The sequence below is a fragment of the Lithobates pipiens genome, unplaced genomic scaffold (assembly GCF_037356315.1).
Source record: "Lithobates pipiens isolate NorthernLeopardFrog02 unplaced genomic scaffold, aLitPip1_a1.2 Scaffold_18, whole genome shotgun sequence".
NCBI classification, from domain to species: Eukaryota; Metazoa; Chordata; class Amphibia; order Anura; family Ranidae; genus Lithobates; species Lithobates pipiens.
Genome location: NW_027507758.1, coordinates 484,539,768 through 484,555,371, shown reverse-complemented (window position 1 = coordinate 484,555,371; position 15,604 = coordinate 484,539,768). Strand labels below are relative to the sequence as shown.

The window sequence follows — 15,604 nt, the reverse complement described above, 5'->3', positions numbered from 1 at the left end:
ACTACTGATCTCTCTGTGTATGACCTTGGCCTGGCTAAAACGTTTATGTTTCCGGAACATCTCTTGTCCTTCTATTGATCTGCTGTGTATGACCCTGGCCTGGCTGACATCAGTGTTTCTGGTACTGTCCCTCACTGTATATATTGTTGTTGTTGGTACGTTTGTTGGGTTAGTTGTGCACTGCTTGTATTTTCTTATTTTATCACCTATCCTAATAAATATCATTACTGTTCACTTTATATGCGTTTTTTTGGCTGTCTCTGTGTAGTCCACACAGTCTGGTCAACTAGCTCTCCTGACACAGGCTCATCCACCTTACCAACCTCTTAGTGTCTGCTACCCCTCTCTGTCAATCCCTCCACTGATTTCCACTCACCCAACAAATGTAATTCAAAATTCTAACAACAACTTACAAAGCCATCCACAACTCGGCCCCCAGCTACATCACTAACCTAGTCTCCAAACGCCAACCTGCTCGTTCCCTTCATTCCTCCCAAAACCTCCTGCTCTCTAGCTCCCTTGTCATCTCCTCCCATGCTCACCTTCAGGACTTTTCCCGAGCCTCTCCTATCCTATGGAACTCCCTACCCCAATCTGTCTGACTATTTCCTACTCTGCTTGCTTTTAGAAGATCCCTGAAAACCCTTCTCTTCAGAGAAGCCTATCCGGCCCCCAGCTAACAACTGTACTTTTACTTTCTCCATCAGATCATCCCACACAGTTATTACATTTTGTATCACTTGACTCTCCCTCCTAGATTGTAAGCTGTAGCGAGCAGGGCCCTCTGATTGATCCTGTATTGAATTGTATTGTAACTGTACTGTCTGCCCTTATATTGTAAAATGCTGCACAAACTGTTGGCTCTATATAAATCCTGTATAATAATAATAATAATAATAATTGATGTGACTTGGATGCTGTCCATATGGTCAAAAGCAACAAAAAGCCTGAATATATATAATCAGAGCTTTCTATATAGTCATATTACCAAGTTTAAATTATGTTACTAAAAAAGATTACCTTCTTCTTCAGCTCAACGCTGATTGCATTGGCCTCTTTGAGAAATATGGCATTGCCCCATAGCTGGTCACGTAATGATGTGAACTGGTACCATTTCCACTTGCGAAAAGCCCATAGCGCTAGATCATACTCCTGTTCCGTCCATTGAACTGAAATATTATAGGGTTTCAACAATTAGCTGGGTATTTTATTGTAGACAGTTGTTTAAAGGAATCAAAATATCAATTTTATCCAATACAATCCGTACCTGCAAATGTACACCTTCTAAAATAGCATTTCTTACCTTCATCTTCTGGTTCCTCCTCTTCATCATTGACCTCAGTGTAATATCTTGAATCCATCTGTCTTTGTAGTGCTTCTAATCGACTTTCATAATCCTGTGAAGTGTTAGAAGTGTTTTATTGCAACAATTCTATTCTAAGCCCTTGTACACATGGTCGGACATTTCGACAACAAAATCCATCGGATTTTGTCCGAAACTGGTGTTGCATACACACGGTTGGACAAAGTTGTCGGAAAATCCGATCGTTCGTAATGTGATGACGTTATTTCGTTATGACGGGACTACGTTCAGGCTAGTAGCCAATAGCTTTGGTCTAGGAATTTGATCTGAGCATGCGTGGCACTTTGTCCGATTGTAATTCTCTACAAATGATCGGACAAAGTCCAATCGGATCATGTTGTCGGAAAATTGTTATATCCAGTTCTCAAACTTTGTTGGTCGGACATTCGGACGGAAAAAGTCAGATGAAGCCCACACACGGTCGGATTATCCGACAACGCGGTCCGATCCGACATTTTCCATCAGAATGTCCGACCGTGTGTACAAGGGCTAAAGGTTAAATTGGATTAGTTGCTGTGATGTTGTGGCAATTTTTATTGATGTACCCCAGAATTCTATCTTGAGATAAGGTATCATTGTTATCAATGAGCTGTGAGAAAAGGCAGTAAAAAACACCCATTGTGCAGCAAGGCAACGCAGGAAGCAAAGGTGAGTAAATAATGGGAACATACAGTTTCCTGAATTCAGTTATATAATTATAAAACAAGTAATATTTTATATAAAATAATAAGTCTATACTAAAATAAGACAATGGAGAAGAAATCCAATACTGAGAACTTCAGTACTGTGTCCTGAAATGGCAGCTTCCATCTGGTAAATAGGTTTCTCTCAGCCAGGAAACTACAGTTGCAGCAACACATGAGGTTTTGCTATTCTTTACACTTTGTATAATACATATCTCCCAACTCTCTGATTTCAAGGGACTGTCCCTGATTTGCAACAAAGTCCATCTGTCCCTCTCCCCCTCCTCGTTTGTCCCTCATTTTGGTCTGATCTATATAGCCATATATAAAACGCACTATTTATCTTTCAAAAAGTGTTTCCCAGTGCTAAACTGGGAGGGGGTGTGTCCTATACCCACATACTTTTGGTAATAAGTGTCCCTCATTCCCATTGCAAAAAGTTGGGGGTATGATAGTATCCTAAACATTCTAAATCTACATAATCAGTGAGACTATTGTATCATAATCCTTTTAATCAAATAATAGCTTACCAGTCTCTGTTGCTCTAGGAGGTAATTTGCTTCTTCACGTTCCTTTCTGTACTGATCTTCCAGCTCTTGAAGCCTAATTGTTAAGAGATTAGTAGCCTCTTAAATTCCTTCTTACAGAACTATACAAAGCATTAATATGATAATCGGCAGAGAGACTGGCCTATCCTCCTCTATAATGGACACTGTTGAGTCTACAAAATCATTATTCCCTGCCTTAATAGACATTTCAATGTGGCACACATACAGTGTAGGCACTGTAAAATCTGCTAAGGAAAATAATCTCCAACTGGTTCCAGTGACAGACATAAATTGGAGTACCTTGTGACAATTGGCAAACTCTTCTGTTTTTCATACGAACTAATTATTACGCAAGAATTATGACATGCATTGCCTAATTGCTGCAAAAGTCACTTGTATATACTGCAGTGTCCATAGTACAGTATCTCACAAAAGTGAGTACACCGCTTACATTTTTGTAAATATTTCATTATATATTTTCATGTGACAGCACTGAAGAAATAAGACTTTGCTACAATGTAAAGCAGTGAGTGTACAGCTTGTATAACAGTGTAAATTTGCTGTCCCTTCAAAATAACTCAACACACAGCCATTAATGTCTAAACTGCTGGCAACAAAAGTGAGTACACCCCTAAGTGAAGATGTCCAAATTGGGCCCAAAGTGTCAATATTTTGTGTGGCCACCATTATTTTCCTGCACTGCCTTAACCCTCTTGGGAATGGAGTTCACCAGAGCTTCACAGGTTGCCACTGGACTCCTCTTCCACTCCTTCATGAAATATCACGGAGCTGGTGGATGTTAGAGACCTTGCGCTCCTCCGCCTTCCTTTTGAGGATGCCCCACAGATGCTCAATAGGGTTTAGGCCTTGAGACATGCATGGCCAGTCCATCACCTTTACCCTCAGTTTCTTAGCATGGCAACTCTTAGCAAGGCAGCAAGGCTGACCATGACACTCTCACCACCATGCTTGACTGTAGGCAAGACACACTTGTCTTTGTACTTCTCCCCTGGTTGCTGCCACACACGCTTGCACCATCTGAACCAAATAAGTTTATCTTGGTCTCATCAGACCACAGGACATGGTTCCAGTAATCCATGTCCTTAGTCTGCTTGTCTTTATCAAACTGTTTGAGGGCTTTCTTGTGCATTATCTTTAGAAGAGGCTTCCTTCTGGGACAACAGCCATGCAGACCAATTTTATGCAGTGTGCGGCATACGGTCTGAGCACTGACAGGCTGACCCCCCCACCCCTTCAAGACAATCTCTGTATATGAAGTGGAGCACATGCACTCAACTCCTTTGACGAGGCCTGTTCTAAATGGAACCTGTTAAACAGCTGTATGGTCTTGGCCACCAATCTTCTTATAGCCTAGTATGTAGAGCAACAATTCTTTTTTCAGTTCCTCAGAGAGTTCTTTCCTGTGAGGTGCAATGTTGAACTTCCAGTGACCAGTATGAGAGAGTGAGAGCGAGAACACCAAATTTACCACACACCTGATCCCCATTCACACCTAAGGCCTTGTGACACTAACTAGTCACATGACACCGGGGAGGGAAAATGGCTAATTGGGCACAATTTGTGCATTTTCACTTTGGGGTGTACTCACTTTTGTTGCCAGCGGTTTAGACATTAATGGCTGTGTTATTTCTTCAGTGTTGTCACATGCAAAAACATGAGGGGTGTACTCACTTTTGTGAGATACTGCACATCTAAATGTCTTAGCATTCTCTGACTGCTTTCTGCTTGCATGTCATACTGGGTATTTTTTCCCAAATTTTGGAAGTCCTATTTTATGTAAGCATCAACAGTAGAATTTTGTACCCCCATTATGATAGATACCTTTGCTCCATTTCCTGCTTCATGTCTATGCCCTGCTTTTCAAGCAGCTCCCTCTGAGCAAAAGCCCAGTCCACGGGTTCCATAGGGGTCTCAGCACAGGGAGTGCGCTCTCTCTCTTGACGTGCTTGTTCAGGGTGGGTAAAGCGAAATACATGACTCTTACCCATTATAATTCGATTACCTGAATTGAGAGATAAGACTAAGTTAACACAACTATGTTTAATAACAAGGTTATGTTAATTGTAACCATAATGTTTTCATGTAGTACCACTTATGATTATGAAATGGATACTGTTTTGCAATAAAAACACCATAATTGTTAATGTACTTGGGGAGCAGATTTTGGTGTAATATACTTATAGTGAATCTGACAGCCATTTTATATTTGTAAATGGTAAAGTCCTGCCTAACAGCAGACACCACAAGATTTCACTTCTGAAACTAGTTTCAAATTATATTTGAGCCTGCCTTCCCTGACTTCTCTGCTGAACCCATCATCCCCAAGTAAAACGAAAGGGCTAAGTGGCATGTTCACTAGACAAAAGGATGGAAGTTGGTAGGCCTAGAAGGTATGGAAATGAGGCCCAAGTAACAGTGACCCTAGTTTCACAAATTAACAATTTTTTTTTTAAAGATGATAGAGATGATAGCAGAGATTCTGTGGTGTCTGCTCTTAGGCAGGAGTTTTCCTGCTAACTCATAGTGATCTTAGTTAATTTTAAATAGCTGACAAGTTACCTTAAAAGTGTGTACATAGCAAAACAGCTGTTATATGAGCATTTTTTTTTGAAAACGCTATATTACTAGAACTTAGAAGTATTACTAAAACATAAAACTAAAACATTAACGGAGGCACACAATGGGTTGATTTGCTAAGGGTGAATTTTCACAATGCTAAAGAATTTGGGGAGTTTTTCACTGCACGTGGTTGGGTATGCTTTGCAAAGCGAATTTTGACCACAATCACTAAGGACAAATTCCCAAGCAAAATGAAAAGTCTCTGTCAAAGTGAACAGCATGTTTGCCTCTAGTTCCTGGTTCTTGGAGATTTGGAAGGCTGTATTTTCTGGTATAGATAACAAAGTGTTATTTGTAGACAGATGATACCTGGAAAACCGCATATTTTATATCTGACATCTGATTTAGATTTAATGAAAACAAAAGTAGTCTTACCAGATCTCAGTATAATTGGTTCTGTCACTTTCTTCCCATTCACATAAGTGTCAGCCCCATCACATGGCTCCAGGGTCACCACCACTGTGACATGATTGAACATTGGACAGCGATGAGAAAAACATTCTATGATCACAGTATTATAAATCTGAGTTTCAGACTATACAATAGATTATTTATGGTGCATGCCCATTAGAAGGAAATATTTAACAAGATGGCAAAGAACATATTACCTGACCCACAGGGCATAGAATGGCTGCGGAAAACACAGTGTTCATCACGGATGAAGTGGCCACTTAGGACAATATCCTGTCTCCTCTCTATATCTTCACGGCCAACTCTGTTACAAGAGTAATAACAGAAGTCACAACTAAATCACACATCATAGATCTAAACCAATTTTTTATTTTTTTTGCAAATATCAGTTTTATTAGTTTTTTGAAGAATAAGAACACACATATGGGGAAGACCCCCAAACAGACAACAATAAATAAAACAAAAAGAAAAGAAAAGAGGTCGCAGCCTCACAAACTCGCTATATGTGTACAGGCATGGCAACATATAATCCATCAATCTAACATGTCCTGTCTGCTGGCTTCGTAGGTAAAACCCATTTGGCCAGTACCGGTACTGATGCCTTTGCCATGCTCTATAAGTCAGATACGCCGAAGCCTTATTTCGCGCCTCGGCATAAGAACCTCATGAGCAGGTTTGGGACCGCGGCCAAGAAAGAGAGTGAGGACAGAGATAAGAGTAAGAGAGTAATAGAAAAGAAGGAGGGATGGGGGAGAGGGGTGGAGGGGGGGGCGGAGAGGCAAGGGAAGGCGGTAGTGGGCATGGAGGGGGGGGGGAAGGAAGGGGTGGGATCAGCGTCGCCCACACGGCATGCCTCATATAAGTAGTAAGTCAATTCGTTGCCAAACAGGATTTTGCCCTCGTCCGAGTATATAAACGCATTCCAGAGAGACCAAGTCTTGCGATATGCCTCCTGACGATCTTGGGCTGTAAGCACCAGATCCTCCATTTTGTTTATATCTTCCACCTTCCGCATCCACATTGCCGCGGAAGGCGGTGTCTGTTGTTTCCAAAGCAAGGGGATGCAGGACTTGGCTGCATTCTTTAGGTGACGTAGTATCGATCGTGTGCATTTCCTAGGGGGAATGTCTGAAACATGCAGTAAAAAGAAGGCTGGGTCATTAGGGATTTGCCACTCTGTAAATTTTTGAGAGATGGTCCGGACCGCCGCCCAAAACTCAGAGAGCCTAGGACAGGACCAGAAAATGTGAAGAATAGTGCCTCTTTCCTCGCAACAGCGCCAGCAGCGCTCAGATGCGTCAGGGTAGATATGGTGTAGGCGACTAGGTGTCAAGTACCATCTGACAAGAATTTTATAGTTCGTCTCTTGAGTTTTGGTGCATATCGAGGACCGCAGAGCAAATCGCAGTATATTATCAATTTGTGGTTGTGTAAAGGTGCGGCCCAAATCCGCCTCCCATTTTGTAAGACCTGCGATGCGTGGTGGTTGTGTAGGTGTGTTAAGCAGGACATACATTTTAGAAAGGGTTCGGGAGACCGGTTCAGTGTCAGAACAGTATTCCTCGAATGCCGTAAGTGGCCTGGCGTGGTCTAAAGGGTTCGGGATAGAGTGAAGAAAGTGGTGTAGACGTGTGGCGTTCCAGAAAGCCAGGCGATACGGCCCAGAAGGGTCCATTAGGTCCGGGATGGAAGGCCATTTACCCCGTATGACGAACTGAGAGGCCGTAGTGAGATTGGAGTTCCATAACGGTTGAAATTGTGTATTTGACAAACCTGGTGCAAATCTAGGGTTACCCAGGATCGGCGTCAACGGTGACGCCGCGGTCGTCAGGGACTTTTGTAGCGCCGCCTTTGCGCCTTGGGAGATCGTGTTACCTATTATGGGGTGGCATGTCACTGCTCGTGGCAGTGCCTCTCTGCACCAGAGAGCTGTCTTCAACGGAATAGGACATTGTTGTTGCTCAATTTGTGCCCATAACTTAGTATCGAGATTGCGGCCCCAATCTAATATCCTACCTAGGTGTACAGCAGAGTAATACTGCTGAACGTCCGGAAGTGCCAATCCCCCATAGGGTTTCGGGAGGGAGAGTTGGGATCGTGGTATTCGAGGCCGCCCCTGTGCCCAGACAAAGCGGGTAAATATCGCCTGTACTTGTTTAAAGTATGCAGGCGGGATTTTAATCGGTAGGGCAGATCTAAACCAATTTAATCCTGATTAGATACTAACAATTAACTGGAGTCCAGTTTTATCCAGTTTTATTGAAAGGATCATTACTCTTTTTAGTCCACACTAATTATATAGTATGTGTGTTTATATGTGTATATGTAGCACTGCCCCCAGAAGGAGCTGCTAGATATTTGCCCGGCTCTTCCTTAGTTCCTACTTCTGCTGCTAGGCAAATGGTATTTCCTTCCACAGCCAGGTGAACTCTTACTGCTGCTCAATACTCAAATAACCAGTCTTGGGCTTTTTGTTTGTTTTTGGTTTGATTAGAGAACTTGAATAGGGAAGGGATGTAGTAGGATACTCCAAGTTCCAACTAGATACAGCGAGGACAGCTTCTTTAACTGAATTGTGGAATAACTGTATGATACACTGTATACACTTGAGCAAGTCCTTTGTAGAAATAATGGACTATTGCTCTTCAGGATACTAGCCAGTATCCCCTTTCTGCTGTACCCAGTTGCTGACTCTCTTAGCACAGAGAGGTTAGCCAAAGAACCAGGCCCCAAGATCTTTTAAAGTCTGTACACACAAGACCTCTGAACCAAATGGCATCCTCCTTCCATTTCTCTAGCAGCACCCTCCAGTGATCCCAGACAGAACTCCTAGGGACGGCTTCCCCTTAGTCAGCTTTTCAGAACACTCTGGTCAGCATTTCAGCCTCCAGGCCTCCCACCTGAGGCCACATGGTGGCAGGTGCTGGGAAGGACACAGCACCCCCCTCCTCATCTGGATTCTCTTCTCCAGGAAAATATACTGTTCCTGTGTGCCCCCTTAATATAAAAATCCATTCCCAGCATGTATAGGGGCCCCTATGCCTGTAATTGGCTGAGATCGCATCCATATTCATGCTTCTGATCTTCATGGGTCACTTCTGTCCATCCAGAACCTTCCAAGGTTGCCTGGATACCAGTGACAGCCCACCCATAGAGGGCACATGGGTGCCGGCCCCCCTATCCATTGTCTAGCCCTCTGATCTACATATCAGGGCCCTGGACTATGGATTCCAATGCGGGGAGGGTGTTTTTTTAAAGCACGTGATTAGAGCCAGAGGCTCTAATAGACTTCCAAAAAGGCTGGATTCGGAGCACTGCACTCCAAGCCCACCCAGTTGTGTGACGATTGGATGCCTAGCCCTTAGGTGGAAGAGAGAGGAGACACATGGCGAAGGAAGCTGCTGGAGAAGAGGACACCGGAGCCGCTGTGCACACCCCACCCCCACTGCCGTCCACAAGAACCATACTGGAGGACACCACAACCCACCACCTAGATCAGGTAAGTGCTGGACCTCGGGCCACCATGCACTAAACTATGTACATCTTAGTAACTTAGATATATATATATACACACACACACACATAGTATATCTGCTAAAGTGATCATATGTTAAATATGCAATAGCATTCAGTTGAGTATGTTGTATCCTCACCTAGTGATACCATCCTTGATATAATATAAGAGGCACTCAGACATTAAGGGATCTTCATTAAGATTCACCAGGTGAGGAGTCTGAGGAACATAAAAAAATATTTAATGTTAAACACACTCTAGCTGTAGAATTAGAAAGGAGGAAAGAAACATCCTATAACTATAGTTATCATTGGAAACCTTGGCTCTGGTTCGGCAGCACTCCAAAAAACAGGGACACGCCTTAGAAAGAGTTGAGAATCTAAACACATATAGTTCAAATAGAGTGCCAAACAAACATCCAATTAAAATTAGTTTGCTGTACCAATTAACACTGGCCTAACCTGCCCTTCTGAATTTGCTCCACCAGTAGATCACAGTACAGATCTATTTACCATCTGCTTACCTGAGCCCTTCTAAACACAGTCAAAATTGCTAAGCTCTAATGAAGGGGAAGTCTGTTTGGCCCCTAAAACACATTGTCTTTTTTTTGTTTTGAACCAATTTTATCATTAAAAACTTTGGACACTCTGGCCTTTGTTTTGACACTCTCATTGGACTGTAGGTGTCTTGAAATTACCCATGATAGCCTGGCACATGGCTATAAAGCATGCAGCATAAGATCTCATCATTATAAATAACCTATTTTGATGAGCTGAAGAAGAGGTGGAGGAAGATGGATAGACAATACACACCAGACCTGCACCAACCTCCTTTGGGGAATAAACCCCAACAACTTCTGAGCGATTTTCCACCACTGCAGGGATGAACTGATAATCCATCATATAGAAGGGTTGGGGAAACAACAATGAAAACTCAACAACACAACAGCACAAAGGCAACATGAACACAAGACAAAATTCCCTAACCATTACACGTTTTCACACATACTGTACACAAGTTATAAGACTAGACAGCCATGACACATATGTCTCATAAAGGAAGCATCCAGCATGCACTCCAGAGCTAAACGTGTGTATTGAGATGAATGCCTCATAATACATAAATGTTTTGTTAAAGCTTAACTCCTGACAGATAAAATGTTCCAAGAAAATATACTCTTTCTTTGCAATTCCTGCTGAAAAGAGTACCTGGGTACTCCTGTGCCTACATCATCATAGAGGCATATCTGAAATGTGGGATCTTAGGCACTGCTGCCTGACTGGTAATCCCACCATATTTGGAGTGAACATTGGTGGTGTCACTACTGTGTTACTCAACTTTCTCCTTGCTGAAGGTTCTGCATACAGAATCAAAGCCTGTACCAAGATGGCTGCCTCCATACAGAGACACGGTGCAAAACAAGGCATAGTAAGTCAGGAATGTAAAAATAGTTAAACTACGGGGTGATAGTGGTAACTAGTCCTTTGTGCTCTGCCTGCTTTTTTTTTTTTTGCAGAACAGCTTCTGCTGCCCAGTTCCCCATTAATGTAGATCTACACAAAAAAAAATCAAATAATGTATCTTTTACATGCAGTTAGTATAAGTGCCTAATCTTTCTTTGGATTTCAGAAGTAAAGTGGAACTAAACGTAAGGAAATATTCACCTCCTCATTCCAGCGATGCAGCAGTGAAATCCCGCATCGACTGCTGTCATCTTCTCCCTGGGTAAGGGGTTTTCAGACTCTTGATTGGCTAGTCGGGGCATGACATCATCCCCGGGGCATGACATCATCCCCCACATGCGCATGGGAGTCCATCATTACGGTACAGCCATAGCGTGCATTCAGTAGAAGACTGAGAGAAGGCAGGCCTCGGCTGCAATAAAGAGCTGCCTGCTCACAGTTTTTTGTTAGTTATGTTTAGTCCATTCTAAATATTCGCTTTGCTATAATGCTGTAGAACCATTTATTTCTTATAGCTCTCGTAAATGCAGAAAAGAATATGATTCCTCCATGAAAATTATTAAAGCTCATGTGTATGAGCTCTGAGATAAAAAAAAACATAAGATAACTGTCCAATGAATTCAGTCAAATTTCACAATTTAGAACTTACTTTTAGAAGCTGCAATTTTTTAATATTGCCATACAATTATAATTTTTTATTGATTTGTTAAGGACCCTTGTGTATTTACTATGAATTTTATGGACCTGCTTAAAATGTATGTATAGTCGTTTTTTTTATTTCGGATAGAGTAGGGAAGGCTTAAAACCCATTTGTTTTTTTTTACTGTCTGTGTCCATTGGAGACACTTCTCTGCACTTGCAACAGCAAGTCTGAGACAATTATCACTGAACAATTCCCCCCGCCAAAAGCTTTCCCCTCACTTTGTATTCTGGTGACGACTGATTTCCTATCACTTTCTGTCTCAGTGACATTGGTCATTAATATAATAGAAAGGGATTGCTAAGTGACATCATTTACCCACCATCATTTTTTCATATGATAAATTCATTTAGTTGTTGTAACAATATTTTCCCAGGGTGCATAATTGAAAGTCATTGTTCACCATTTTTATATTTGTGTCATGTTAATGGGGATGTTGCCCTCCGAAAAAAATTATATATGATAAGGTGACTCCAATGGTGGAGAGCGCTGACCGGAGTGTTCTGGCGGGGGGTGGGGGGTTAGTCTTCTTGTTAGAACACAATAGCTCAGCAAGGGAGATCATTGTACTAACATGAGATTGTTAGTACAGCGGATCTGACCTGAGCTGTCAGTTGTTGTTTTTTTGGTTCAACCCGCTGGGTTGAACAAAAGAAAACAGAGTGTGTACTAGGCTTAAGGAATATATGAGACATTCGTTATATATTTACAATGACAAGTAAAGTATCTTATCTTATCATTCATCCGGACTGTTCAGCAAATACTGTGGGCACTGATATTTGTAAATCTACTGAAAACAGTAGGACAATTTTTATGTATTTTTACGGGATCCTTGTAAAGGTGATTTGCATCTAGGTGAATATATATATATATATATATATATATATATATATATATATATATATATATATATAAATAAATATGTAAATATATTAAAATCTTACCTTTTTAGGTGAAAATACTCCAAGGGTCCCTCCATCTTCTCGCATAGCCACCCCCATCTCTGCCAACAGAGCTTCCCTGTTTGGAGAAGAAGGCAGACATGGATTATGGAACATCACACATGGCTTCTGTATCCAGTATCCAACCTCTTTAATTTCCACTGTGGCTTTTAAAGATGTGATTATTATCACCATTGTTGAAGCTTATATTGTTCTTTTTTTTAACTTTTAAAGATAAGTTGATTGAGGATTTTTTTTTAAGGGAAATTATAATGGTTGATTTATAGTACACATAAATGTTACAAATAAACAGTGCTTTGGGGCAGTAAAGTTATGGTTTTGAATATTCAGTGGAAGGGCTAGGGGGAGGATATTTAAATTGGTACTAAAGCCTAAATTATTTTACCTTAATCCATTCTCTGCATTAAGGTCACAAATGCCCCATTACCTGTCCTACCCCATTCTATCCCCATACACTTACTTGGCTCCTGTCACCGCTCAAGCACTGTCTCCAGATCCACCATCACTCCCTTCACTTTCCACTTACACAGGAGAAACAGAAGGCAGCAGAGCCATAGGCTTCTGCTACCATCAGTCAAACTCCTGTGAGGTGGGAGCAGGAGAAGTGGCTTACCAGTGCTATGTGTGTCTATGGACACACACAGCCCATCTTGGAACCCAATGGGATCACGCAAATGCGGATGCCTGCTTAGCACCTCATTTGCTACAGGAAGCATCCAAAGAAGAGAGAAGATAACAGCTGTAGGGACTGCCAGGAGAGGAGGAAAGCAAGATTTCTGTGCAATATTGTTACAAAGAGCAGGTAAGTATAACTTTTTTTTAACAAAACTTTAGTATCACTTTAAAGATGTGATGGCATAAGAGAAATATAGATTCTGCAAATACTGGCTGCCTTTTAAAAATGCTAGTTGCCTGTCTGTGTCTGTCTTCAATATTTAAGGGGCCCCGACCATGAACTAGCATGCAACAAATGAAAAGTCATAAATAATAGAACTTACAGTTGTTTGAGGAACATGACTCAAATAACTGAAGCCAAAATATAATTATGATGACCATGAAAATTAGCATTTTCAAAGGAAAAAGATCAGCTATGGCATCTACTGGTTTCTTTCATGACAAGATTACTAAATTTGTACTAGCATTACATTTTGAATCCCTAGCTAATAAAAAATTACCTGTCCATACGAATAGCCTCTGTACGGCGCAACTTCTGTTCCCAGGTCTCATTGAGCTCAGCAATGATCTTTTCTGTTTCCTGCAATAACAGAATGGAAGTTCAGTTTTAATACATGGGGAATTACTAAATAACATCAAATAAGTTTCCCAGAAAAGAGGTTAAATCTCTTTGACAGAGCAAGGAAGACAACTAGATAGTTCCAATGTATAATACTCTTTTATAGATTTAGAAGTCTGGGGGCATGTGATGTCCGGCAGTTGACAAGGTGGTAACTAATAGACTTCAGGTAGCCTCTGACCCCAGCACTCTACTCAAGTAGTAGGCTTAAATAAATATGAAACAAGCTTCACAGAGAAGGCTTGGGTCACTAGAAAAACTTGGAACAAGGAAGTAAGCAATGGCAGCCTCATCCTTCTCTCGGTACAGGTTTCCTTGGATTTTCTTTATAAACATTGCTTTAAAATCTAACTGAAAGCATTAGGCATCTGCCAGACTTCCATATTTTTTTTTTCTTAGTATATGTCCTGCCGAAACGAGGACAGACTTCCATATGTTTGATAACATCACCTAAACATTTCAGAATTTCTGGTACAACATACTGAATAAAGGAGTATTTATATTATAAACCTACCTTGAGCCTCTCAATGGCTTCTTCGCTTCCGGGAGTGAATGCAAGGCGCTCGTGCAGGCTGCAAACAGATGCAGCTCGACTAGACAAGCCAGACATGGATGATGAAGGGCTCATGCCTGTCAGGGCATTTACGGCTGTGAAGAGATTGTCAGCACCATGACGCGTGTGTAGAACATTGGCGTTATCCACAGGACACACATCTATAAAGAGCAGGAGCCAAAGATAGGGCACGGGGAGATACCAAAACAAAAGGAAGTAGGAGAAGAATGTGAAGAGGTGGCAAAATGTACAATGTAATGTGCAAAGGGAGGGGGGTCGGTCATCAGAAAATTATCCAAAATGAGTGACATGGAAAGTAAGAACAAAAAATGGATACATGAGCAGCATGGGATATATCAATGACATATCATTATGTCATGAAAATAATATATATTAAGATAATTATTACATTAAATGAATGGCAAGAAATATATTATAAGTAAAACATGGAAAGATAGATGTTCAGGATGCACATGGATATGGAGTGGAAGAATTTATCACAAGGGATGGGGAAGTGAGGACAAGCGGGAAAGCGAGAAGAGAAACCTTTGTTTGGGTGTGGAAGATATATCAGAAGGAGAGGACACAAGGAACCAGGAATACATTATATCATATGATACATCATACTGTCACGAGTTGTGAACAATGCATCATACTGTACAACAAAGAAAGGAGCTTTTCAAAACACATTTCTTCAATAAAGAAAACTATAGATAATGGGAATATACATGGCTTCGGGTAAATGCAATTAAGAATTCAAAATCAAAGCTTTTCACAAAGTAATATGAGTAAATACATAAAAGGTTTGGAAAATATCAGAACTGAAATTGGCTGAGGTTGGTAAAGGTGGCAGCTGAATTCTTGACATCTTATTTACCATCAGATTAGTCCCTGGTCATATTCCTTACTATTAATGTTGTCAAAAAAGGGTTAAAATCCTACGCTTATCCTACTCTCCTGGTGAATGGAAGTGTGACTATTGAAATGGAGAAATCAAACACATAAATAAATAATTGAAAATATATAGATAAAGAAAAGCTGCAACCTCAAAGGTCTGAACCCCTACCATAAGCATAGATAATTAAAAGAAACAGGTGCGCTGATCTATAAGAATATTCACAGTGTAAAAATACACATGACAAAAATGTAATGGCATAAAGTCAACTCCTACAAAAACAATTGTATAAAAATAAATAAAAAACATCAGCAAAAATAAATGCACATAAAAAAACAGAGTGGTGGTTTGCATCAACCAGCTCAAACGGTTAGACGTCTCACAATGGTCTCCACCCGACTAGTTTCTCCATAATAGGCTTCAGCTAGGAAAGGAGACTCCTTTCCTAGCTGAAGCCTATTATAGAGAAACTAGCTGGTTGGTGCAAACCACCACTCTGTTTCTTATGTGCATTTATTTTGCTGATATTTGGTTGCCTTAATGTAAGTTTTTAGGGTGCTGTTTTGTTGAAACTATTG

The 15,604-nt window shown here is 41.0% G+C and overlaps 1 protein-coding gene across 13 annotated transcripts in view; it reads right to left on the bottom strand.

Moving 5' to 3' along the window:
* KIF1A (kinesin family member 1A) overlaps positions 1-15,604 on the bottom strand; it is a 220,684-nt gene that overhangs the window by 77,555 nt on the left and 127,525 nt on the right. For 7 of the 13 annotated variants that reach the window (XM_077488465.1, XM_077488466.1, XM_077488468.1 and 4 more), the window contains exons 14-23: positions 14,093-14,292; positions 13,460-13,539; positions 12,267-12,342; positions 9,299-9,378; positions 5,843-5,949; positions 5,610-5,693; positions 4,437-4,617; positions 2,577-2,649; positions 1,304-1,397; positions 1,021-1,169 (exon numbers count right to left, since the gene is read on the bottom strand). In XM_077488465.1, the coding sequence (XP_077344591.1) occupies positions 1,021-1,169; positions 1,304-1,397; positions 2,577-2,649; positions 4,437-4,617; positions 5,610-5,693; positions 5,843-5,949; positions 9,299-9,378; positions 12,267-12,342; positions 13,460-13,539; positions 14,093-14,292 (1,124 nt within the window). The remainder of the gene's footprint in view (positions 1-1,020; positions 1,170-1,303; positions 1,398-2,576; positions 2,650-4,436; positions 4,618-5,609; positions 5,694-5,842; positions 5,950-9,298; positions 9,379-12,266; positions 12,343-13,459; positions 13,540-14,092; positions 14,293-15,604) is intronic. The other 6 variants (XM_077488469.1, XM_077488474.1, XM_077488475.1 and 3 more) reach the window with 1 other exon arrangement.